Here is a 25,985-nt window from a genome sequence, read left to right as displayed (position 1 = left end):
TATTTCATTGGATACCTCCTTGGTTCTGTGTTTTGAGAGATGGAAAACAGAAATGGAGAAGTGAATGGAAGAATAAAAGTCTGCATTTGCTATCTCCTGGGCTCCTATCCCAAACACTGAGTCTTAGGCGCTATAATGTTATTAACAGATGGGACACATTTTGAGATATTATTCCAGGGAATAGTGCCAAAAATCCTGGTGGTGTCTCTGCCATTTAGAAGAGTTAGCACTGTAGGCAGGCTCTCCCTAACCTGCAGCCTGCTGCGTTCACAACAAGGGAAGAGAGGATAATTAAAGGGTGAGGAATACCCAGGGTCTCTTTTGTACCTTTTGTTTAAGGATTTCCATCACTTTCCAAATATTCTGTAGTGTGCTTTAAATAGTGTCTAGTGTATTGTCTGAGCTTCTGAGTCTAGGTGTGCAATGCCATGCTACTCAGGGTATACCTTGAATAGCTGAGGAATGCCTTACTACCTTGCCAATCATAGAATATTTTGAGTTGGAAGGGATCCACTAGTATCATCCAAGTCTGAGTTCTGGCGCTGCACAGGACAGCCCCAAGAATCATACCATTTTCAAGAACTGGAGCTTTTGATCCTGGTACTGCCTTCACCTGTAGTGAGGGGTACTCTTTTCTTCAGGAGCTTTTTGGTCAAAACAGAGAATGTAGAGAAGTTTGTTGTGGAACAACACTATCTCACTGACTGGAATCTCAGAGCTTGACTACTGGGTCAGTGTCTTCTTTGACACGTGTGTTCAAGCCAGGCCACAGTGTAGCTAAGAAAGTGGTGGGCCACTAAGTTCAGATGAATGTGCTCTATACAGTGACCACAGACATATTTTAATAGTTGAAGCAGATGAGCAACTGTGGACAGGGATAACTTTGTTGTTGTTTTTGTTTTTTCCCTGCAGAGGGAGAAGTAGTTAGCTAAACTTGATAAAATTACCCAAAAGCTTCGTGAAAAAGATTTTGGGTGGTGGAATGTTGCAGATTTGTAGTCACATGAGTGCATTTTGTGAATGGGATGGGGAGCTGACCTCTGTATAACTGCACGGGGCATTGTGTGATAAGCCTTTTTCTTAACTACAGGCTTCTTTCTCTGACAGCAGGAGCTGAGAGGGGTGAATATTTTCCTGCAAGCAAAGTGACTGGGTATTGGTTCACATATAAGGAGCTTTTAGTTCATTCCCCTACCAGTTATTTAGCTGAGATATTAATTGTCAGGCAATTTCTCTGTAAAAAGCTAAAACAGAGGCTGTAAGTACCAAAAAACCTGCACAGGTCAAGGACACTGTAGCTTTTCCTAAGCTTTGTAAAACTTTCCAACATGTCCCAGAGCTGTAGAGGTACTCTTGGAGCATGCTAAGGCTACTGTGGGGAAATGTTCCCCTCCAAAATGAGGTTTCTGGTTCTGGTGCTTTGCGAGCAGATCAGGGACCAGACCAGGGCACCAGGTTGCCTGCAGCACAGCTAATATTGCCTGTATCAGGAAGGGATCCAGAGTGTGGCATGCAGACGGCAACTGTTGCTCAGCTTTTCCAGCTATCTAGAATAGATCTGACAAGCAATTAGAGCATGAATATATTACAGAGCCGATGGGGGATGCCTTTGTTAAAACTTGTGACCCATACTTAGCTGCTGTTTACATTGGCGGCCGCTTCGAGGGTGGGCAAGACCCTACCTGCCTGTCTTTCTCCTCTCTCCTTCTCTGTGCGGAACGAGCCGGGGAGCTCTGCATCTCATTGGATATTTCAAATGCTTTCTGCACAAGTCATAATTAATGCCGAGTTGTGGAGCTAAGACCAGATGTGCTGCCGAGATTATCTCCCAGGGCAGATCGGCTGCTCTCCGCTCTGAAGCGCTGGGTGAATGGAAAGCTGCCAGTGCTGGGACCCAGAATGTGTCTGATGCCTGAAGTCAGGACTTTCTTTCTCTGCCGCTCCTGCTGTCTGACACTGCCTGGTTTCTGCTTGAAGCTCAGCGCCTGTCATGTAGCAGAGTGCTGCACAAGAACGAGAGGTATGAGATGATTTTCCAGACTTTAGATTTGTTATGGTTTTCTTTCTAGAGGAAAAGCAGATATTTGAGTTTAGCCTTAGACAGAAACTAAGAATCTAAAATAGGAGCTGACTTTACAAAGGGGGAAAGAATGGGAAGGACAGTCATTGTCCCATGGCCAAAAATACTAGTGGAGACCAAGCTAGCGTTTGAAGATAGTTCTGGGGAGGAGTGTTTCTCTTTGCTTTTGGATAGAATATTTAAATGGATGTATGTGATTGAGAACAATCAACTCCTAGTATTTGGAAACTATTCCTTGTGTGGAGTGTCAGAAGACACACAGTTCTACCACAGACCCATTTGTGTGACCACGAGCAAGTTATTTCATAATTTTTTCTTGATTCTTAATTATCTGTTGCCTCCTTTCTTTTCCCTCATTCTTGAATTCTTTGGCTGGCTGGAATGCTTAGTTTTTCAGGACTATCTTTTTCTTAGGTACATATGGCTCCTACCATGCAATTCTTTTTTCTGTTGCTGCTGCAGTAAGTCACATAGCGTGTGCTTGGGTGGGCTAGGGGAGGGGAAACAAGTTATAGGTTTGTGTGTGTTTTGTGCTGTAGAAGCAAATGCATTTCTGAATATCTGCCTGTGATTTTTTCTCAGTGCTTTCATGTGTGAGAGGGACAGATAAATGGGAAACTAAGAATGAAAGTGGGAAGGTAAAAGCAGGCACTTACCTGTGCAGGTGAGCACGTACACAATCTTTATATCCGTAAACTGCCTGTCTGTGAGGCACCACATGCGTGCGCGGGTGTATGTTCTGTTGTACAGCAGCATCCAGGTGTAAGCCTGATTATCTTCCCACACATCTTTTAACGTGTGTGTAATAAGCTGTACATACAGCTGACGTAGGTGTGTCTGGACTTTTCCCCCTTTAAGCACATACGGAGTCCTCAGTCCTCCCCACGAAAAAAATCTACTCAAAACCTGAGTTTATCTCTGTCTTTAGTTTATTTTGGTTGAAATCAGAGCTCTGAAGAGGAAAAATGTAGCAGAGAGCATATATTTTCCTGCCCACTGCATGTCTGGACAGCATAGCTGAATGTATAGGCTTTGTATGCCTGGAGCTGGTGGGTGAGCTATTCAGGCCAGGACAGAAAGCCTGTCTGTGTCTTAGTCAGTACATCATTCCTGGCTCGCTTTTTCCACAAAGAGTCACCTAAATCTTTAAAGAACAGAGACAGCTTGTTGGAGTGGAGGAAAGAAATTCTGTAGCTCTGCTAGCCCATTTTTTTTGTATCTCTTGAATCTTTCTGAGATTAAGGATGTGGTTCCAGGCATGCTGGAGTTTTTTTCTGCTTTGAAACCAAACAAAAGGGCCTAACTATAGATAAGGGTATGACAAGGAAAGTTAACCCTTAGGTTGCTAGCAATCTTTTGGCTTTATTTCCAGCCTAATTCTGTCTGGAGTGTGACTGGATGGCACTGGCTCCCCTTCTTCTGAATGAAGAAAAAGACTTTAATGTCTTCCAGCGGGATCATCAAATGGAGTGAAGTGCTGCCAAGTTCAGTCTCAGCTGCAGGCCCCAGTGATTAAAAACAGGCCTGTGCCTCGAGGAACCGGCAGATGAGGCTGTGTGTGACTGGCTCCACATTAGCTTTTCTTTGCAAGGCAGGGCAGTCCCTGTCCGACCCAGAGATGCTGTCATAACCTGGTAGTTTCAGGGACATTTTAGTACACAGTTTGACAAGCTCTTCTGAGACCTGACTGAGGTGAGACGAACACTACAGGGCTAGCAGGACACCGCTTCCTCAGTTTGCCCTGTTTAGCCCTGGGAGACTGAAGTAGGCGCATCTGTTACATCTGTTACCAGTGTGGCTGTGAGAGCCCTGGTGATAATTCTCCTGAGGGCAGGCTTCATCAAGGTCCCCCAGCAGATGCCCACATGAAAGGTTTCTGCAAGCCTGCAACTGTCAGCATCTCCAGCTTGCCTTTGACAGTCCCTTTCCAGCCCCACGCCAAAGATAGCTCTTAGCTTCCTCTTTTATGAACCTTAGCACTACTTTCCCTTTCTAAGCCATGGACAAGTTCTGCAGCCACTGCACAGATGAACAGTTTCTCCAAGGCCAGCTTTCCAGTCCCACTCTAGCTGCAGCTCTGTGCTTTTTCTCTCTAAACACCAACCATAATGCTCTTACTGCCAAAAGACTTGGCCTGAGAGCAGTCTTTCTTCTGAGGAGTACCTGTGGTGGTCCTTGTCTGTGGCTCAGCAAAAAAAGTAGGATAAAGCAAAAACAGAGATGCAGTGTAACTGGAAAAATGTAACAGAGGAGAAGTTGCAGTTAGCAACAGACTTAGCTTTGGGTGAAGTATTTGGTCTGTGCAATGCTTGGTGATCTTCTCTAGTGCTTTCCCGGAAAAATCAGGATTCAAGGTAAAGAAAATGCATAGCTCTGCAATTGGGGTTGGGCTGGAGTGGGGCTGCCAAACTGAGGTGGGAGGCACCTAAGAGAGCTGGGCTGGGAGAAGTCTTTCAGCCTGGCAATGGCTTCAGAGTCATCTCCCCACAAAAAATGACCTGTGCAGATTGTGTGATCCCACTTGCACAGCCCTTCAGCACACACTGTCACACAAGAAGAAACCCGCACTTGTGCCAATTCCATTCACTCATCATGTGATAGATAGGTCAGCTTCATCCTCAGTCGTGTCAGTTTTGGTCTCATGCCTGTTTTTTTTTTGTTACCTATTTGAAATGGTCTGGAGGGAGGTGGAGCAGTATTACAGTGTAAGAATATTTCAGTGCCTTTGTTTCCTCCAAAGATCGTTGTTTTTATCCAGGAGAAAAAGGTGTTACTGACCTCAGTGTGCGAGAAGGGGGCAGACGGGATCCCCAACATCTGGATGTGCAGCAGACAGTAATGGTGATGCTGTGCTTGTGAAGGGTCCATCTGCTGCTCCATCTGAGTCTCAAAGCAGGTCCCCTTTCTATCTCTGTTTCCTTAGCATCACGTTCCTTAATCTCTGTGTCAGTGGTTTCTGTTTGACTGTAGTCCACTTGTTATTTGGAAGTCACTCACAGGTTGATTGTACCTACAGAAAGCTGCAGCTGTTGTGCTCCAAGTTGAAGGCAAGGACTGATGTTGCCTGAAATGCATTAGAGCATGTTGCTGACTACAGACCAGCCAAGGCTCGGGAAAAGTAGACAAAGCCTCAGTGGAGATTATGCATGCAGTTGTTCTGTGTGTGCTTGCTTACGTGTGTGTCTGACACTGCCTTTGTCCTTGATCTGAGTTAAGTCTAGAACACCAGAACATGAGCTTTTAGAAAAACATTATATATGTTTTGTGCCTGGGGAATGCAGAGCATTTACTTCTTTCCCACACTCTTCTCTAAACAGATACATTAGGAAACAGGGCTGTGATTCAACAAGTAGAGATCTGAGAAAATAGGGCTGCTATTGCCCTGCTGCTATCTACCACAGGCTGACCTCCCTGAACCTATATGTCTTGCATCTAGAAGAGTGAACAACATGTATCATTTAAAGGAAACAGATATGCCCCATCATGACAACAGGGATTATGTGATGAGATTACCAAGCAACCTGTGCAAAAGCAGAAAGACATTCCCTATCCTAGAACATAGCTTCAGAGACACCCAACTCAGTGAAAATTCAAACAGATTAGAAATGAGAACTAGTAAAACCTTTACTCTGCAATAAATCCAGTATATACAGTGATAAAGATAAGTCGCTCCCATGCTCCAGGGCATGCCCTCCTGCCAGGATGAGGGAATTTCCTTTGAGACTTTTCATGGCCCTCCGGCTTTGATACTGTAATGCAGTTGTGTAGGCTGTGGTGTAAGGAAGGTTTCTGTCTTCTAATGTATAACAAACAGGCAGGGAAAGGAAACTGGAATTCAGGATCCTTCTTGAAGCTTTCATTCAGGGAATTGAAACTGATAACAAAAGGTTTGTTTCACTGAGGATTCAGCAGGGTTGGACTGAAAATAGAAAGCAGTTATGGTTTGACATGGTATCTCCTATGAAGAACAGGGAACAGGCATTAGGAAGCTTCCTGCCAGAAGTTATCAGCCTCTCAAGAATATAGCACTAAAGTAAAAATGGAACACGTGGTCACTAGGAGGAAGGTAAGTAGAGCCTTAAGAAATGACCAAATTCCCTGGCCTGGTATAAGGACATAAGTGCAGCCATTAAACACTGCTTCTGGCTATTGGTTGTGTAAGTCCGATATTGCATGCTGCTTTTTTTTTTTTAGAGCTGCAGGTTTAACTGCTGAATGAACAATCTGAAGGTCTTGATATCTGTAGAAAGCTTCCTCTTGCTTTGAGAAATCTTTAAATAGAATTTCCTATCTGCTATGGTCTCTTGTCATCTGAAATTAAGTAAATTCTGGGATTCCCTCACTTACTGAATTTTTATGACCAAAATGTGATTAACTTGGATTCTGTCCTCCATGACTCCACCACACACTGTAGAGTGTTAGAATTAGAATTTCAGAACACAACTCAGTGACTGTCCTTTTACATGGAGCAGTTTCCTAGTGGCAGCAATTGAACTAAGACCTCTGGCTCTTACAGCCTGAGCCCCTTGTTGTCAAAAGATCTGGTACCAGTAGTGGCATTTAGCAACTGGTATTGGCCAGGAACTTCATGTTCCCCAAAGAAAGAGACAGTGCTTCATACCTGATGATGTGTGTCTACAGTAGATCTGACTTAAGAATTAACCTAGGCTGGTCTCATTTTAGGGTATCTGGTGCTTTTGATATTTCCAAGCTGCAAGAAATATAGCATGCACTTTTCTTTTTAGTAGAAAGGGCAATGGATTTTGCATGCATTTTACTGATTTGTTTTGTTGGGTTTGTTTTTTTTTTTTTTTCATTTTCATTCAGCAAGTTTAATTAAATAAAAAGATATAGAAAGGGTCTCAAGATGGTGGGAGATTCTCACAATAGCCAGTTCTAACGTTGACAGCTGTACTCTGCAGTGTTAGCAATCCCTTCCTAGTGGGATTGCTGCTTGTAGGGCTGGCTAGCTGCAAACTACTGGAGGGCAGCTGTGTGAGAAGAGCCTAAGAGGAGGGTGCATGCAGAAAGGAAATGTGTCCCATAAAGTTAGTGTAGCCTTTGTTTTGGTCTTTTTAGGACGGAAGATACAATAAAAGTATAATTACTTAATTCAAACTCAGCACAGATGTGGATTACCATAAGCAAAAATCTTAAACCCACCTTCCTCGTGTATGTGATATGAACTAACTTAGAGCAGAGGATAGTTTGAAGCACTCTTAAGAGGAAAAAAATCATTCATCATATAATTCTTGCTTTTAGAAATAATTTTATTCTTCAGAGTCTGTTAGAAACTGGGCCTTCACAGAGGCTCCCCCCTCCATGTGAAAGTTTCCCCACCTTGTAAGCCCCGAGCGGTAGCTCAAAAGGAGTTTAAGCTGACACCCAGATGTCTTTCTTGCTCTCTGCTGTCAGGGATCTTTGGACAGCGGTTGGAGGACACCGTACAGTACGAGCGGAAGTATGGCCAGCGCTTGGCCCCGCTGCTGGTGGAACAGTGTGTGGATTTTATTCGGGAGCGAGGTCTTACAGAGGAGGGGCTCTTTCGGATGCCTGGACAAGCCAACCTTGTCAAAGATCTGCAGGATTCTTTTGATTGTGGAGAGAAACCCCTTTTTGACAGGTGAGTTGACATCACCAAATTCAGGCTAGTGTATTTCTGACATGTAAAATCTGCCAGGAATGTCCTTGCAGTGGCTGTCCTGGCTTATGTGTTCTTTCCACACCACCATTCTCTTTAAAATGCTGATGGAGCTTTCTCCTGCATGGTGTTGGGTGCGGAGGCCTTTACTCAGCTCAGTGCTTGAGCAAAGGGAAAAATGGGCTCATTAATCTATATGGGGCTACTCCAGTGTTTCAGCTTCAGCATGTGTTGAATGAAAAACATTGCTAGATTTGGGTGCAGCATACTGTGCAGTTGGTGGGATCCCCTCATAGAAAGGGGTATGACAGGGGTGAACTAGGTATTTCATTGCTTTCAGATATTGCATTCTCCCTTGTCACAAACACAGCAGATCTGCCTGGGGCAATAGCTCGATTCTTCCTTTGTCACCAGGTTTCAGAATAGACACCACCATCTCACACATCTTCCCTGTTATGCCAGAGACTGTTATGCTCAGCTTAGTATCCGTTCCCACGGGAAGACTGTCAGACCTGTCTCTGAGTGCTCCATCCAAGGGCAGCCAGGGAAGGGGCAGCTCTCAGCTCTGCTATCTCTACGTTGGCCCTGAGCTCAGGCAGTCAAATGATCAGAAAGGTGAATGCTCTCAGGGCCCTTCCAGTCAAATCCTGTCCATACCCTGTAACTAACATTTCCTCTACTCTGTCACATGTACATGCTGTCCAGAGTGAAGGTCAGCATTGTGCTAACCTTAATAATGCTTTGTGAAAAAGGGCTGCACCCTAGCAGAGACCATTCAGGCCATTTTGGATCCAAAGCCATTTTGTAGATCTGGCCTGATCCCTGTCTCGCAGGTCCATAAGTGAGATCAGATCTGAGATCTTGTCTTGGAGACCTGGCATCATTTCTTGTTGGAACTCACTAGCACCATTTTTCCAGGTGATACAGGTGGCATCTGATACATTACCAGCACATTAACCTTAGGGGATCACTTCCCTTGAACCTGCAGCCAGTCTCAGCATTGCCAATAACTTCTCTGCCTGCTATCCAGGAAGAGCTAGAACTCTCCTGCGTGGGCAGAAACAGTATTTGGTCTCATCTTGGGAAGAATATCTTTGGAGTTTATTTGGAACATTCTTCTAATTCTTCCTTTCCCTCAGCTTCCCAGACCACCCATCCTCATTTCTTTGATTCTTAACCACAGACAGTATTTGCTCCCTAAATGGATGTGTCAAACATTGAGAAATATTTTCATGAAAAAATAAGTTTGAAATCATTAAATTGTCTCAATCTTTTCTTAAGAAAAATCTTTGTATTTTTAATTGAATGTCTGGGTGTTCTTGTTCAGAATTAGAATTATCTTAATTGAATGCTTATATGCATTCAATTATACTCCTGTGGAACAGGAGTATCTATGGAAGGAGTTAATTAGGAATGACAGTTTCAATTTCATGTTTTACTTTAGTGTTATCTATACTAACTTCATTGCTACAAAGATAAGCCAAGCCTCCACCCAGCATTTTTAAAGCAGAATAGAACACTAATGATGATCTCGTTTCAACCCCCTCCCATTGGCAGGGGCACCTTTCACTAAAACAAGTTGCTCAGAGCCCATACAACCTGGCTTTGAACACTTCCAGGGATAAGACATCCACAGCTTCTCTGGGCAACCTGTTCCAGTGCCTCACCACCCTCGGCACTGATCTGTTTAGCCAGTGCAAATGCCTATGGAAATAAAGGTGCTTTCTGCATCCAAGTCTCCCCTTTAACTAGAGATCTCCACAAAGGAATGCCTGCCTTTCAGGTAGTCAATGTGTGATATGATAACTGAAAGTTCAGTACAGAATTAAAGGAAGGAAGCCTGGGGTACCTGACTGGTGTGATAGTTGAGTCTCCCAGTTATTGCCTTTTGCTTTTTCCACCGTGTCCACTGCAACTTGCAGGCCCAGCTCTCTCTGGTCTTGTATATATATATAATCTATTTTATGCATATGTATAGTCACAGATAGCAACAAGGGAGAGGCAGTTACACTCTGGCAAAGTGAAATGTTCCTCCTCCTAGCTAACATAATTTTCTCCGTGTGTAACTAAAACTAGCTAGGTATGGCCTGGGATACTTAGGAAACAGAAGTGTGAAATCTTTATGCTTCTTTCCAAATCAGGTGTAGTGAAAGGAATATCTTATTTCCTAGTTGCAGTCAGCACTTGTAGGTGTCTTTTGTAACTACAGTGATCTTCCAGACAGAGCCTGCCTGCCCCATGGTGGATCAGATCTCTGTGATGACTGATAATTAAAATATTTATTTTTAAAAGGCTTGCTTTTCCAATATGGGTTTTCAATGCATATGCATGTTCTTATGAAAGGCCAGGTGCTGCTGTTTTGGAAGCACCTACAGCAGTCTGCTCCTATTGCACTTTCATGCCACTGAAAGTTTGGCTGGATTTCACATGGCATCATGGATGAAACAGTTACTGCAGCCAGCAGCCCTGAAGCTGTAGTCTGGGCTCTGCTGCTCAGTGGTAGTCATATCTACCATCCATGCCTGAAAGTCTGCACTGAAGAAAAAAAAGAATAATGAATAATGGTACTGATCTCATTTGTAGAATGTTTGTAATCAACTGAAGAAAGCCACTGTGTGAAACTGTTGTATTCTCAAATATGATGGAGCTGTTTAATAGGAATAGCTTTTGCAGGATTAGAAGCAAGTGGTATCTGCTGACAGTTTCCTGTTGTAATTTTTCCAGTTTTGTTTTAGCTGTGTGTTCCAAAAATGCTTAAAAATATACTAAGTAGAAGAGATTCAGATTTTGGATAGAAGAGAGATTTGAAGTTCCCTTGCCCAATGTTTATGATGTGTTTTTCTCTTCTTTAAAGACTGCCAGAATAATGGTGGGTAGGGAGGAGGTGGTAACAAAACCTGTTTAGACTTCCAACAGTCAAAACCTTTGAGGAGGTCACCTGCAATGATTAACAAAGTTGTAAAACAGGAAACTTGAAATGAGGGAGAGGTATTGCCATACACCAAAAGCTGGATAGCTGGAAAGGGAAGAACAGGTGCATCTTCATCGTGCTATCTAACACCTCAAACCCAACTTAAAGCAAAGGAGAGAAAAGAGGAAAAAGAAGTTCTGGGGTTGGGAGAGAAAATAAAAGCTGATATCCTATCATAACAGATGTGCTAGGAAATGCCAGATACCCCAGTCTGGGGGTGGGGATGTGACCCACAAGCCGGGCAGCCATGCAAACGGCAGTAGAGGACCTGGAGGAAATACAGCTTCCTCCATTTTTTTCCTAACAACTGACCAGGACACTTGGGAGCCTGGCCCGTCACATGTATATGTATGCTGGCTGGGGAGAGTATTGGGAAGGATCAGCTTATGTTTCATGGAATCAGGAGCTGAGCTCTGTTATCAATGCTGTGTGTTCACTGTGCACTTGCCTGGACTGTATTGCTCGCATTCCCGATCCACATTGGCTGAGGAACCCCAGTGCCACCTTACCTGAAGCAGTATCACGGGCATATCCCTTCCACTGCCTGTGTTGCCTCAGGTGCATTTATATCTTGACAAAATGGGAGATTTCCCTTGTTTCCAGGTAGACCCTCCTGTCTAGTACAAACATGTGGTGGAAGAGCTTCCTTCCATGTGCCTACTTTGTCCCTGTCCCTAAGAGGGACCTTGATGCACCCCAAGTGAAAGGCATCAAACTTTGCAGTAGTGTGGGTTTCTAAATTTCCTTCCCTCTTCTCTGTTGCAGCAACACAGATGTTCACACTGTGGCGTCCCTCCTGAAGCTTTACCTTCGAGAGCTGCCAGAGCCTGTCATCCCCTTTGCCAAATATGAAGACTTTCTTTCTTGTGGACAGCTACTCTCAAAAGATGAAGGAGAGGTCAGTGATCCTTCTAATCTGCCTCCTTCTACATCAGAGGTTGTTCCCCAGACTCAGTGTAGTATAATTTTTTTTCCCCATCATTCTTCAATCTTGATTTAAATCAGTGAAGTCCCTGGGAACCTTCCTCTGAATTTTCCTGAAGCTGTGAATTGGGTGCTGTTGTCACAGGCTACTGCTTGAAGCAGGAGCTTTTTTTGAAGTCAGTCTTGTAGCCTGGTGCTTCTTTCTTCTAAACAAAGCTGTTCTGTAGCATAATCAGCAAGAGATGCAAGGTAGGAAGGAGGTATGGGATCCTTTCCCAGCTTTGCTGTTAACTCATTAGCAGTCTGTATAAAGTCACTCCCTTTTCCTGTGTTTTCCATTTTAAATATCAGAACACATATTCTGCTTCCCAAAGTTTTTGGTGGATGAGACAGTGATCAGTGCAATGGCCTTTGTATTTCTTAGAGGAAAGTCACTACAAAAGAGCAGACGATGCTATTATCCCCAAATGGGGAGGGGGAAATAATGCTATGAATAATTTGCCAGAACCTTCTTATGATATTCTTCTCTTTGGTTTCCAGGCAAGGGAAGGGGCTGACAAAAATAATCAAGTCTGTGGCAATCATGGAAATTTTGATTCACTACTTGAGAGGAGCAGGATAATTTACAATATGATTGATTGATTGGTTTCATCCATATTGTTCTTCTTACCTTAGTTCTTTGCTGTCTGCAGAGGCACGTTGAATCTGGTCTGATGCGGTGGAACTGTGCCACTTTCTAAAACAGCAATTTAAAGAAGCTGTAAGGGCTGTTACTGGTGTCTTTCCTTTGCTAAAGAGGCAAAGGCCCGAGGGCTTGTAAACTGCAGTCCACAGTTCTGTTTTCTGTGTGTGGTCTCAAGAGCATGCTCATCTTTGTCTTTGGTGGGATTCTGTTCTTCACTGCGAGCCTGGAGTTCACCTTCAGTTCAAGTGGCAGAAGGATCTGGGGAGATTGTCCTTCACGATGCCCATATGAAGATGCTTGTTTGCGTGCCTCAAATGCAGCATATGTGGTAATATAAGATTTTATGGTTAAAAGGCAAGTTTACTGCTCTCAACACTCAGATGATGTAATCTCCAATCAGCTCCAAGAAAGCAAATTTCTGTGCATGGCACAGTATATTACCACAGGTGAATATGCATTTGCATCCTGGACACAGCCACATCAGTGTGTCAGTGCACTAGTGTTGTCTTTTCATAGGTAGAGATGTGTGTCTACTAGCTCCAGAACTTGCTCATTTTCTGCTTTACCCTCAGTGAACTCAGGCATCTCTGCAGGGTGCTGTTTTACAGACCACACAGCAGTTATTTCACAAGAAACAGCAGTACTTCTGAGGCAGTGGAGCTGGTTTCATTTTGGTCATAAGATGTGCAGACTGAGAAGTTTTGGATCCATTAAGTACTGTTGCACAAGAGTAGAGACACTGCCAAATTGGGCAAACATAATTGTATATCGCTGCTCAGCTTATTAACTACGTTGTTTGCCTGATTTTGCCTGCACAGGCTGCAGCAGATTGGGAAGCAACATCTGTGTTGCTTCTGTGGGAGCAAGGTCAGACTCAAATGACTTGTAGTGCAGAATTCTCTTTGGATGAGAAAGGTGATGGGGAGCACAAGATAGCCAAAATGAAAGCTTACAAAATACAGCACAGAGTTGTTTTGTTAAGCTGCTGTTGTAAACATAAGCAATTTTTTTTTTCCAACAAAATCTGGAACCTTAACATGGGCTGTTTACTTTTTCAGAAAGGGAGGTGGAGTGCCCACACCAAGGGTGGAGATGCTGTACGTGCACAGTAGCATGTGGAGCAGAATATAGCACAAAGTCATACCTAGCCTGTGGGGCCTTACTCGCCTCCTCCCACATGGAAAATCCCCCTGCCTAGAAACTGTGGTATTTCATTGAAACCATAATTTGTAACACGTAATGATAAGCAGGGAATTTAAAAATCAAAACATATTTATTAAAGAATAAAACATTATTTAAAACAATTATCTCCATTGTTGCCACTGTTAGAACAGCATGGTGTTTAGTTTGAAGTACTATTTTGTTTTCATTTTTTACTTGGAACTTGAAATATCAGTTTTTTTAGTTTTACACTCCCACTCTCCCCCCTCACCCAATAAAACCAGAATTGCTCAAGGCAAATTAGCCATTCGAATAAAACTTTTGGCACCTCATGCTGCTACATTGTGATTGTGGATAGAAATTACTATGATTTTAGCTTGGCCTAACTCCAGCACTGTGCTAAGCTTTCCATTTTTCATTCAGACTGCTTTTCATCTCTTCGTTCTGCATCCAGCTCATCTCTGGTATTCAAAATGCAAACAGAAACCTAACAGAGACCTTAGATTGTGCTGAGGTCTCCAGGTATCTCAGCAGGACTGCAGCATTAAAAAAGATTTGATTCTGATCCTGATTGATTTGGAGGAGGAATCAAAAATTAAAAACAGTTCTAGAGAGAGAGATATCTTCAAAAATCTAAAAACTCATTTGAGTTTGAGCTGACTTGACATGGTAGTATTCAGCCTTCACTGCTACCTGTACTCTAGAGTTGCACAGCAGTTCAGTGAATTGAACACATGGCTTTGAGTTTTTAAAGAGGGATCTGAATTTGGATGAGCATCTAAAATGTTACTAGTTTTCCAGCCAAACTAGAAGCTCCAAATTGGTGCTGATCTGTTACACACAGTGCAAAACCCTTGGGTTTGGGATAATTTGTTGGAAAGCAGCATTTTCAAGGAGGTAAGTTATCACTGCAAAATCCCACGATGAATAACAGTGCAGTGCTTGTGTTGCTTGCTGGGCTGCAGCCATAGCATGGTCAGTGCTATTTGTTAATTCAGCGGTTTCGAGCTTGTGTTTTCCTTTACGCTTTCGCTGTGGTGTTACCAGGCTCAGCCTTCTGCCCTCTTGCAGTTCAAGTGGTTGGTGGGTACAAATCTGTGGCACAGCTTATAAATGCTGCAGTAGGAGAGAAAGCTTTTTTTACCCTGGCAGGTGTTTCTACCTTGATAAATATCAAGATACTTTCTGTATAATACCATGTTTGAGATTCCTTGTGACAGAGCATGAATGATAAATTTTTAGAACCTTCTCTTCTTTCAGGTAGCATCTTGTATCTTTAGGTCATGTTCCCTGCTGTTCACAGCTGCCTGCAGTTTTCTTTCTAAAGCCTCCTCTTGCTTCCAGTGGAGCTATGGTATTTTAATTCAGAGTACTTGAAATATAGTGCCAAATACCATCTTGATTTCCTTATTTGAAATAAATTGGGGTACAGAACAAAATTCAAGAGGGAATTAGGTCTGTTAGCTCACCCATTTCTAGTTTAAACTTGTCACTTGAAAGCTGGTTGACCTGAACAACTGACCTTAACCTTCACATCAGTAGCAGCTGTTCTTGATTCAAAAATTTTCAGAAGTTAAAAAAGAGGATTGTGATTTTCAAAAGCGACTGGCCTTTTATTGGTGTCTCCATTGTTGTCACTGTTAAAACAGCATGGTGTTTAAGCTAAGGAATTAAAAAAGGCCTGCTGCTTTTAAGAATTGTGTTTTATGTTTTAGGTTTTTACTGGAGAAGTTTTGGTTTTTTTGTGATGGGACGTACAGAATAAAGAAGTACCTATACATTTAGGACATTAAGGAGAAAGGCAGGAATAGAGACTGCTCTCTGGATCTTTCTGACTTATCTGGACCAGAGAAATTAGGAAGATCTTGCAAGAGTCTGGCCAACAGAATTCCCTCCCTAACAGTCCTTAATAAATTGAGGAGAGTTTGAAATGAATTTCCAACTGCACTTCTTTGGCTCCGAACCAGTTGCTTCTGGAATGTCTCCATCATTAGTTTGCAGCCCTCTGTCATTCATTAGCAGCTATCACTCTTCATAAATGTGCTTCGGTATCTATTTTTCTACAAAAGGTTTAGTTGTCCCCAAAAATAAGCAAATATCCAGGGCAACTGCAGCATTGACAGGAAGAAGCAAATGATACTTGGGACTGTAGCAGGACAATAGCCTTCTGAGTCAGAGGTTTTCATTATATGATTTAAATAGCTTCAGGGTTTTAAGTCATTCATTCAGCTGATGTCTCATCTTACATTTTAATGTGAAACCAGAAATTTTGTGAGGAAGTATGTTCCCGGTCAGAACGACTGCAAATAGAAGTATGTAATTAAAAAGGAGGTAGTTGGAGTGTCATTTAGCTTTTTCAAGAAAAACTCTCCTCTGCTCCAGTTGAGCATTACTGCGATGTGTTTGTACTGCACTCGATGCCTCAAAGTTTCAAATAGGCCACATCCTGCAAAGGCAGATCTGCTGGTGCATTGCCACTGATGCCAGTGGGCAGGCTTTGAAGGCTGGAAGGCTTTACTAATTGAAGGCTTCTACATCAACCATTAAAGTTGACTGGAAGATTTCTACTGAGAACTGAGTCAAGTTCTGGACATTGTGGGTTTTTTTGGTAATGCACAGTGCATTAGATGACACCTCTTTTAAAGTGAAGCGTCCTTGTGTTGTCATCTGTTGTGCAGCATTTGGCCATGGAAAGAGGACTTTGTAGTACTGAAGGAAAGTCACGTCTGCTTTGCAGCATTTACATTAATATCTCTCCTTCTTGTTTTTCCTGTCCCTCAGGGAACCCAGGAACTGGTTAAACAGGTGAAGAATTTGCCCCAAGCCAACTACAACCTCCTCAAATACATATGCAAGTAAGTGAAATTAATTAACACTTGGAAAAGTCTTTAAGTTTTGTGAGGCTTACATGCAAATAATATACTCTGAATGTATGAATATTCAGACATCACCTACGTGTAAGTTACTGCTCCTATAAAACATTCAGAGGTGAACGAACAGCCTGCCTGAAGGAAGCTCTTGGTTTATCCAAGAGCATCAGCCAAGCAAATTGCTGTCACCCACAGCCTTGGCAGTAGGCATGAATGATACCAATGTATTATATTGTTTATTTCAGAAGTACTTACAGACCACTAAAGAAAGACATTATTTCTACATATTGCACACTTGGAAAATTTATGACACAAGCTGAATAGCAGATGCAGTCAGAACAGACAGTCTGGCATCTGCTCTGGTTTGGAAGTGTTGTTAGGAGTAGCTTCCTCTTGGATTCCAGGGACTCCAAAGCCTTGTCTCCCCTCATCTCTGTGCTGATTCTCCCAGTTTTTGGGCTGCCTTTTTATCTGAAAGTTGGAATGAGATGATCTTTAAAGGTCCCTTCCAACCCAAACCATTCTATGATTCTGTGATCTCTATTTTGTTAAATTCAAGCCTTTTTCACAGGCTGCTAGTTCTAGGACAAGGAGAAGATGTCTTTTTAATTCTGTTATGTCTGTAAGTGAAAACTACCTGAAGTCAATCTGTGTAATTGGAGAATTCCTATAAAAATGCAAAAAGCTGTCCTTTCAGCTGGATCCCTGCTAGATGGGTACTTCTGACAGAAACCATCCTGTCTTCTCTAGTTCATACACTGAAAGGGATCTGGGGTAATTACTGAGTATTTAGGCTGCATTAGTCCCCAGAATCATTTCAGGTGTCAGGGTTGTATGAAAGTAAGACTAAACTGTCCCTGCCCCAGAATGCCTATAGTCTAAGAAGTGACTTACTTATTATTCCCCACCTACTTTGATTTTTCTGGGGGGCTTTTCAAGGTTCCTCGATGAAGTTCAGGCTCACTCCAGCATTAACAAGATGAGTGTCCAGAACCTGGCTACAGTATTTGGACCAAATATATTACGTCCCAAAATGGAAGATCCGGTGACCATGATGGAAGGTAGGTACTGCTCTTGTGAGACAGCACAACAGCTGTGCTTTAGAGTGGTAGGTCATGCATCTGTCGGTAGCTGATCAGTAGCTGCACAGTCAGAACAAGTCAAGCCATCCATCAGTGCCTATGAAGGGGGTGTATTGGTTGGCCTCTCTTACTCCATTTGCTGCTGGTCTGGGAGTGTCTCTCCTCTATGTGGAGATGCTTCTGCCACCTGGAAACTCTTTTTGAACCTACTGCTAAAATGAAAGCTCACGTTTTTCAGAAGGACCATGCTTAAGTACCAAACTGCTATCATTTAGCAGTGGTGCATTTCAGTGGTTATACAGCAACCTGTAGAGAACATCCAGGCCACAATGAGAGGACTATAATTTTTACTGTGCCACAGTAGCTATAACTAGGTGTCTTAGAAGTGTAGTTTTCTAAGCAGACTGTATATGGGTCAAAACTTCACAGAATCCAAGAAATGAGTTGAAAATCACTGTTAATTTTGGATGTAAAAATCTGAAACTTTAAAATCATCTGCCTCTGTATGGGTCAAGTAGGCTGACACTAGGGCTGGGAAGCAGCTCCTCTCCCAGGTGGCACTGGAACACAACTATTGTGGTGCAGGCTTTAGTAGGGTCTTTGCATTGAGTTCTGTGAGCTCTTGGCAAACCTGCACAGATGTGCAACAGAAGGCAAAGATAGAGATGCTCTGCCCAGGATGTTTGAACTGGTGCTGCTCCTGAGCTGTAGGGGACAGCTGATGTGGTGTTCTGCGTGATGGAAATCCTTCACAGAACACCAGTATTGTTATGCTGTAGTAGCAGCAGTGCCTTTAGGTCTGCACAGGTGATGTGCAGATGTTGCCCATAATGGCAAGTCACTGTAAGGACAACTTCAGAGCATGACCTGACATATTCTAGTTGTTCAGGGATTCAAAGCCTACCACAGAGATGTGGGCCATATTATTAAGGGTAGATTTGAGACTTCCTCAAAGTGTGGAAGGTACAAAAGTCCAGGAAGGAGAAGGGAGCGTGGGAGCAGATGCTGATTATTCAGTATTAGAGAGGTGGGGACAGCTGAAATCAGCCTGTGTGATGCTGTAACTTCCCCTAGTGGCCACTGGGCCAGCGCTGGTACAGCTCTCACAGCCTGGGCCAACAGCATGCTCTTTGTTCAGCTGGCACAGGTGACAAGTCTGGGTTCAGTTCACCTCAGGCATTTCATTATGCAGTTCATCTGATGGCAGAGGTGCTTGTAATTGTGTGTAGGTGCACGGGTGCCACAGATGCTGTGGTCTCCTGGTCCCTCCTAATCATTATCTAAAAACACTACAGTGATCTGACCTGGAATTCTGTATTGCTGTAGATCTGAACTGTAGAAAAATTGGGATATGTAGGCTGGATTTTTTGACTTAATCATTATACTAATAACAACAGCAATAGCAATGTTTTGTTTAATTTTTAGTTGAGGATAGAAGGTTGATTAGATAGAAATAAGAGAAGTGTACAGACTTAATTTTTTTTAGCTTCAGGGTAATTTCAATCTGCTAAATAAACTGATAAAGTAAAATACTGCACCCAGAACTTAACAAAAGCGCTCTAGTTGTGTCTCTCTTCAAATTTAAACCATGAATTTCAAATAGAAATATCTGAAGTTTGACAGCTAAATTGTTAGGAATGCCCTTATCTTCAAGACATTTATTTCTCTTCCTGTGTTCACAGACATAAAATAGAAGTGGTAGGTGAGTTCAGTACCTCTTGCTGTCAGGCCAAAATGTCATCATTAAAATCAGGCTTTTGTCTTGAACCCAAGAGTATGTTGGTCTTATTCTCTATTTTAGGTAATACTTAAAGATAGAATGGCATATTCACTCCTTTAAGGGTTTTTCTCATTTGTAGGAAGTGCTTTGTATTAGGTTTGGTAAGTGTGGTGTTCTCTATTAGTTCATAACAGTTGGCTCCACTCCTGGAAAACAACGATAGCTCATTTCTGTGGATTTAAATAATTGCAAGTACTTTCTGCACTTGCTGTACACCTTCTGTGAGTATCATGCAGATGTCATACTTTCTGCAAGTTTCTCTATACACTGAGTGCAGCAGAAGGCCTGAGCTGAAATTTCTGGTTCTTCAATAAGCAGCAGCTCTGGGCCTGTTTAGACTATAAAACTGAGTGCAACCTAGCTGCGTAAACCTGCTGGTTTTGGAAGCTGGACGGAGAGGTGCTTCATCCCAGCAAATAGGTTAGTGTGTTCGGGATCTTGCCATGCATCCCTGCACAGGGCTGCACTATCCTGTGCGGATGCAAACACTGAGATTGATGCTGGCTCTGAAGCCCATGCCTGGTGTGGTACAGACCTGCCCTGTTTTCCAGGTGTCCTCCACCTCTGTCATCCTCTAAGGTCAGTTAAGCTTCCAGCCTGCTTAAGCAGGTCAGTTTATTAATCGTTGCTAGTGATAATTTGTGCTCTGCTAGTCAGCTGCATTCATGAACTGAACTGAGACCCACATCCTTCACAATCTCCCTTTCCAGCAAAAGCAATGACTCCTGTTCCTTTGAAGTCCTGTATAGAAAGGCCCAGAGTAGCTCCTTGTGCAGACCCATTGAAAGGCACGGCAGCCACAGGCCTCAGAGGAGCTCACAGGACATCCCACAGGCTGGGGATGAGTCTGGGAGGGCTTTTCACCTCTCCTCTGCCTTTCTTTTCCACCCACAGGCACCTCACTAGTTCAACACCTGATGACAGTGCTGATAAGTGAACAGGGGCGAATCTTTGCTGTTCCTCAGGCAGACGTGCCAGGGAGCCAGCTGGAAATCAGGCCTGTGCGGCAGCGCAGTACTGTGGAGTGGATCTCTGAGGAGGACGGGGAGGACAGCAGGTCAGAGAACAGTGCTCCCAGCCCCGCTGATTTGCCTTCTAGCAATGCTGTGGCACTAGAGGTCACCCCAGGACCTGCAGTGAAAAACACTCCTCCAGAGCACAGTGGCAAATTAACTCAGCCTGCCACCAGCCCCAGTAAAAGAGTGCAGACACTGCCTCCATGGAAATACTCCTTCCGCCAGCAGGGAGCACGGTCTGTGAGTCCAAAGCTCGGCAGCTCATCCTTAGATATCCCCAATCTCTCCTCCAGCGGGAACTGGTTGATGAACGGACTGTACTCACTCCGAGGCCACCGCCGGACAGCATCTGGGGAGCGAGTTAAAGACTCATGTTCCTCCCAGAGACTCTCCACTTACGACAACGTCCCCTCATCCAGCCTGTCCCTCAGCACACACAGCATGGCCAGCACTACATGGTCAACGTCATCATGTGAGATTTCTGTGATGGACTCAGTCAGCAGCTGCCCAGCCTGCCGGGCCAGTGACTCTTCTGCTTTAAGCTCTCTCAAAACCGAGTGGATAACTCAGGGCTCGCTGTCTCAGAGCGAGGGCAAGACTGCAGACCTGGAAAACAGCATGGACAGGTTTGATGCATGCAGCAGCAGCAGCAGCGAACAGAGCGACCCAGCTGCAGCTTCCCGAGACTCTGTCCAATGCTCCAGGGCCTTACAGAGCTTGGTGGTGGAGCTAAAGACAGAACTGAGCAAACAGAGGACTGAGTATGAGACTAGTATCAAAAGGTAATGTCATCTGCAGGGGGGACAAGGAAGTTGTCTGCCAACATTAGCCCTGTCTGAACATGAGCTCTGAAGGGTATCAGGATCTCAGACCTGAAGTTTGGGTTTAGATGACAGCAGATCTGGTCCTGCTTTTTCCTCACTGCTCTCTGAATCCAGCTTTTCTTTCTCTGATCTAAGAGGTCATTAAAAAAAAAAAGGGGGATTTCTGCCATACAGGGAAATCCAGTATTTCACATTCTGTGTTTTCAGTGGAAATGAGAACTGCACAGGTAATGCCAAAATCTCCTCTTAGTGTCCTCAGAGAAACAGCAAATCTTAGAGGGAGGAATTGGGACCCAGCGTGGTCAGGCCTCAACAAAGAACTCTGTTGGTCTGTGCAGGTGCTAGTATTTGTACCAAATCAGTCTGAAATTGAGGGCTTCTTGTTGCTTTTCCCAACAGGAACATTCTTGAGGAAACTGCTCTTGACTATTCTGCAGTGGATTTTTTTGTGGTGTTGGGACTGCATCTCAGCTACAACTTTTTCTGCAGCCCTTTTGTGTTAAACTTCTAGAAACCTTGCTTTTGGTTTTTGATGTAAAAAGTGGTTTTTGGCTCCCATGGCAGCCCCTGGCTTGGAGTAGCAGCGAGCTGCAGCTTGTGCAGCAGACAGCAAACTGTGTCGTTATTTGCCCACTGGTGTTTCCTTGCACAACTGCTGGTGTTACACTTAAGAGTTGAGCTCAGAAAAATTCCTCTAGTTTTCAGGAGAGCTGTGTGTGAGGACAGGGGCTGTTGTACGAAGTAGAAAGTATTAAGAACTAGGAAGTCATATTTGTTCATTTGTGGGAGTTGGTATATTAGGTTTTATGAGTGTATGTGCTTAATAGAATGACTTTTAGGCAAGCACTCAGGGAAATACTCACATGAAAGCACTGAAGAAGGGCTGTAGTCCCATTTTTTTACTAATAGTTTAGTTCTCAGGGTTTGTTGTTTTTTTTGCGTTCAATTACTAAAACTCTGGTAGCATTTCCATACCTCAATTTACAGTTTCCCAGACCTGGTACCAAAAGCACATATGACAATTGGCACAGTATAGCACAGCTTCAGGCTGCATTAGTTGCCACTTTTTTTCTTGTTAATTAATTAATTTCTCAGAAATGTATCTGAACTTTGATGTCTTCCTGTGGGCCAGCTGTTAAGGCAGGAATTCTACTTGCTACCTTCCTGCTTTATTTTATTATTTCCTATGGTGGTGACCTGCCAGCCTCTGCAGCATTTCTGCCTCATGCACTATCCTGCCTTGGTGTGTGAAGCTGAAAAGAAAAAGAGGCTGTGTAGCAGTTTCAGTTCCATCACAGAGTGGGAGAAAAGCCTCCCCTCACCTTGTTGTGTTCCAGGTACAGGAACTGATGAGAACATCACCAGTTGCTAGCATGGGGTGTTGGAAAAGGTCTCTGAATGAGTGTGGTAGTTAATGGCTTATTTGGATTTTTTAGATGCCCTACTGATGCAGAATGGGAGGAGATGAAGGTATGTGCCTTGCATTTCATTCTGCAGAGCTGCTCTGGCAAGCCTTGATGCAGGGATAGAAAGTAATAAACAGAAACACCAGGCTGCACATTCTTACCTGCTGCCTGGGGGAAGAGATGGCTTTCCACCTCTTATTACTAAAACTGCTCCAACAGGGCCTTAAGCTGTGAACATCAGGGGCATCCAGGAAGACCTGTTCTTCATTCCGGCTGTTGAGCAGTTCCAGCTGCTTCAGCTCTAACACCTGTCTTTCCCCTTCAACTGGACAGGGCAGAGAGCACTGTGGCTGGAGGGGAGGGCTATAAATTGCCCAGGTCTCACAGGGCAAAGTAACTGAGAGGAAAATGCTTAATGAACTAATAGTTTCATAAAACCAGGCAAGATGCAATCATGGCCTTTATGTATCAAACAGGATGACTCCAGCTGTTCAGGATTACAGCCTGAAGGATTGTGCTGTCAAGTCTAAGAATTTCAAGCCAAGTTTTTCAGCTCTCAGAAATTTTGCAATGTTTTTACTACATCTGCAGCAATTTACATGTGAAAAAATATGTTCCTTTTGAGACTGCATGAAAGTCTGTTTTTGTGGAAAGACAAGAGCTAACTAGCAAAGAAGGGAGGCTGCTGAGCAGGAAAAATTTAGGCTGCCTCACTGTCTTTATTTTACTGAAGATAATTTAGTCCCCAAAAATAATAATTTATTGCTTTACAGTTGTACATGTGCTTGTGTGGTTTGCAGAACTCTGTGTGTGTAGCAGGACAAGTTTTAATGAAAGAATACGAGCTTTTTGTTGGCACATACATAAGTGGAGGGAAAGCAGAGTCACTACCTGCCTGTGGCAGATGTAAGGAACACTTGCTGATGGAAAAGCTGTTATTTCTCATCATCAACTGACTATTTTCTCTCTCTTAGTCAGAGGGAGGCAAGTTTTATGGCCTGCCTGTAACCAGCCTGTTCCAGAGCATTTCTCCCTCAAGGTTAATATAATTATCAGACATTCTCTGTTGAGTTTTAGTAATTCATGTTTACCACCTGGACTCTTTAAGAAAATGGAAATATCTTGGAGAGGACTGCTATGTTGTGTATGTAGAAATGCAGTAGGTACTGTTACCCTCTGTAATTCAGAATGTAGACAGCTAATCTAGGCTGCTTTAGCTGACCCCTAAATTTAGTGGTAGAAAAATGTAATTGGCATGTAGAGCTGTAGAATGTAACAAAAATGTTTTAAAGTGTGTGTGTGTGGGGAAGCAACCCAGCATCAGAAGAGTCCTATTAGGCAAGAAGCCACAGCTGGCTGGTGATAAAGGTCTGCCTTCACCAAGATGGGCCTTTTTTGCAGCACTTGGTGCAGGTCAGTGCACCTGTGTGTGACTTTCTGATGTAAAACAATGTAAAGGAACAGCTCAAGGGGACAAACTGCACTGCCTGCATAATTACATCTTGGCCAGTCACAAAATGGAATTCAGACCCTTCTGGCACTGCCAAAGCCCCCATTTGTTTTTTGTTTGTTTTAGTATGGAGTCAGTAGCATGCCCTTGTTGAGTATAATTTACTCTGTCTAAAAATAACCTGTTCACAGTTTCACAGGAAGGTAAGCTTCACAGCTGGGTATCAGTGAGAGGGGGGAGTGGTTTCATGTTTGGGGTTTTTTTGGTGTTTGGGGTTTTTTTTAAATTATTTTTAAAAAATTTATTCTATTTTAAAGGGGGTACGCTTTTCCTAGGAAAAGCCTAATTTTTTAAATCATATCCTAGAGTGGTCAGAAATTCCTATCTGAAAATATTCCCTCCTCTTTCTAACATCATTAACTCTGTCTTGTGATTAGGAAACATGACAGAAGGGACAGCAACTGCTTTGCCTTCTGTGCTTCTTTCAAGTCACAAAACCGTGAACCTTGTTCTTTGACGTCCTTAGTGAAAAGCTCTGAGTCTTGCACCAGAGTTTTGTGCCCAGATTAAAGACTGTTCTTCAGATTCTTCCTCACATGACATGTTGGGGTTTGTAAAATCTTGTACCCCACCCCAAGGTCAACAACAAACTTTACAGAAAATACCATTAAATGGATGGTGAGGAAGGACTCTGACCTGATCTCTAAGGATGTTGCTCTGTACTGGATATCCATATAGAGAAACAGTATCAGGATGAAAACAGAGGTTAAAAGATTATTTCAGAGTTATATATTTGCACTCAGTCTAACTGAGGAGTTACTACATCTCCTCAGACATCCAGTCTTGTGCCCTAAAGTAAATGTCATTTTCTAAGATTTGAGCATATTTTCTCAAGATACAAATAGAGAAGGCTCCAGCTTTCAAGGAGTCTCTGCCCTTAAATTCAACATTAATGAAATGGCAGTTAGAAACTAAGAGAAAGTTTTAAAGGAGAGAACTAAGTGGGACAACTTAAATTTATTATAGTTACCACCTGTATTTATCCACCCACTTAAAAAGCTTTTTTTTTTTTTTCTCTCTCCCCATTGGTTTTAAGAATTGAAGAAACAAGTGCAGACCTGAGGAAACAAGTGGTTAGGTTAGAAGAAGAACTGGACCAAGAACGAAAGAAATACACGATGCTGGAGATCAAGCTGAGGAATTCTGAACGTGCTCGTGAAGATGCTGAGAAGAGAAATCACCTCCTGCAGAAGGAAATGGAGGAGTTTTTTTCAACATTAGGATGTTTAACTCTTGGGAGTCAAAGTGCTAAAGTCCCTAAGTAGAACAAGCACAGAAATTTCTATTTCTGGCAAAATGAGTGAAAATGCACACTTTATTCTGGTATACTCATGTATCATGAGTAACTCTACAGTGATTGTGCTATTGGTGACACTTGCTCTGTTGTCTTTACATGTGCTATAGTATTTGGGCAAGCTGGGAAAGTGTGACCATAATGCTTGAAAGTTTAGATGTCAGATGGCCAGGAAAGGGGCCCCCTTCTCCAGAGTTGTCCTGCCATCTTTGGATTCAAATGCACCATCCTTTCGCTGGCTCAAGGACAGTGGAAAGTCCTGCAGCATGGCTGGATGGCCAGAACCGATGGACAGGCTGAGCCAGGAGATGAGGGCCTCCTGCACTTCCAGTCTGGCACCACAGCCAGTGGGGTTGTTTACCAGATGGATTCTAATGAGGTGGTTTTCTCCCCACTCCATACATAAAGTTTGTTCAAATTTCTCATTCCTGAAGTGGCATTATTTTATGAAGATACTGTGAAAACAAAATCTACAAAAAAGCTGAAGATACCAAAATCTTGGCAATTCACTAAAATGGTCCCTTACCTGCTAAACAGTTTCAGTGTTTCATAAAAAGGCAACTTATTAAACTGTATGTGATTAATAATCAGATTGGCTACACAAACTCCATGGAACTTTAAATATGCACATTTTGCCCTAGGTATCTGGGGGATTTTTGAGCCAAAAATAGACCAGTATTAGCTGCAAGAAAAAAAAATTTCATGAGTTGATTTATGTCATAAAGATAGAATAGGGAATAT

The 25,985-nt window shown here is 43.1% G+C and overlaps 1 protein-coding gene across 5 annotated transcripts in view; it reads left to right on the top strand.

Annotated features, from left to right (window-relative positions):
• ARHGAP22 (Rho GTPase activating protein 22) overlaps positions 1-25,433 on the top strand; it is a 144,469-nt gene extending 119,036 nt beyond the window's left edge. For 3 of the 5 annotated variants that reach the window (XM_027648154.1, XM_027648155.1, XM_027648157.1), the window contains 6 exons: positions 7,496-7,703; positions 11,458-11,590; positions 16,244-16,317; positions 17,272-17,393; positions 20,089-20,992; positions 24,987-25,433. In XM_027648154.1, coding sequence (XP_027503955.1) covers positions 7,496-7,703; positions 11,458-11,590; positions 16,244-16,317; positions 17,272-17,393; positions 20,089-20,992; positions 24,987-25,215 — 1,670 coding nt within the window. In that variant the 3' untranslated portion in view covers positions 25,216-25,433. Of the gene's footprint in view, positions 1-1,757; positions 2,021-7,495; positions 7,704-11,457; positions 11,591-16,243; positions 16,318-17,271; positions 17,394-20,088; positions 20,993-22,371; positions 22,678-24,986 lie in introns of those variants that run through there. The other 2 variants (XM_027648158.1, XM_027648156.1) reach the window with 2 other exon arrangements.
• Positions 25,434-25,985: the final 552 nt, after the last annotated feature.

Source organism: Corapipo altera, unplaced genomic scaffold (genome assembly GCF_003945725.1).
Source record: "Corapipo altera isolate COAL_440 unplaced genomic scaffold, ASM394572v1 56, whole genome shotgun sequence".
Classification (NCBI taxonomy): Eukaryota; Metazoa; Chordata; class Aves; order Passeriformes; family Pipridae; genus Corapipo; species Corapipo altera.
This window is presented reverse-complemented; position numbering and strand designations above follow the sequence as displayed.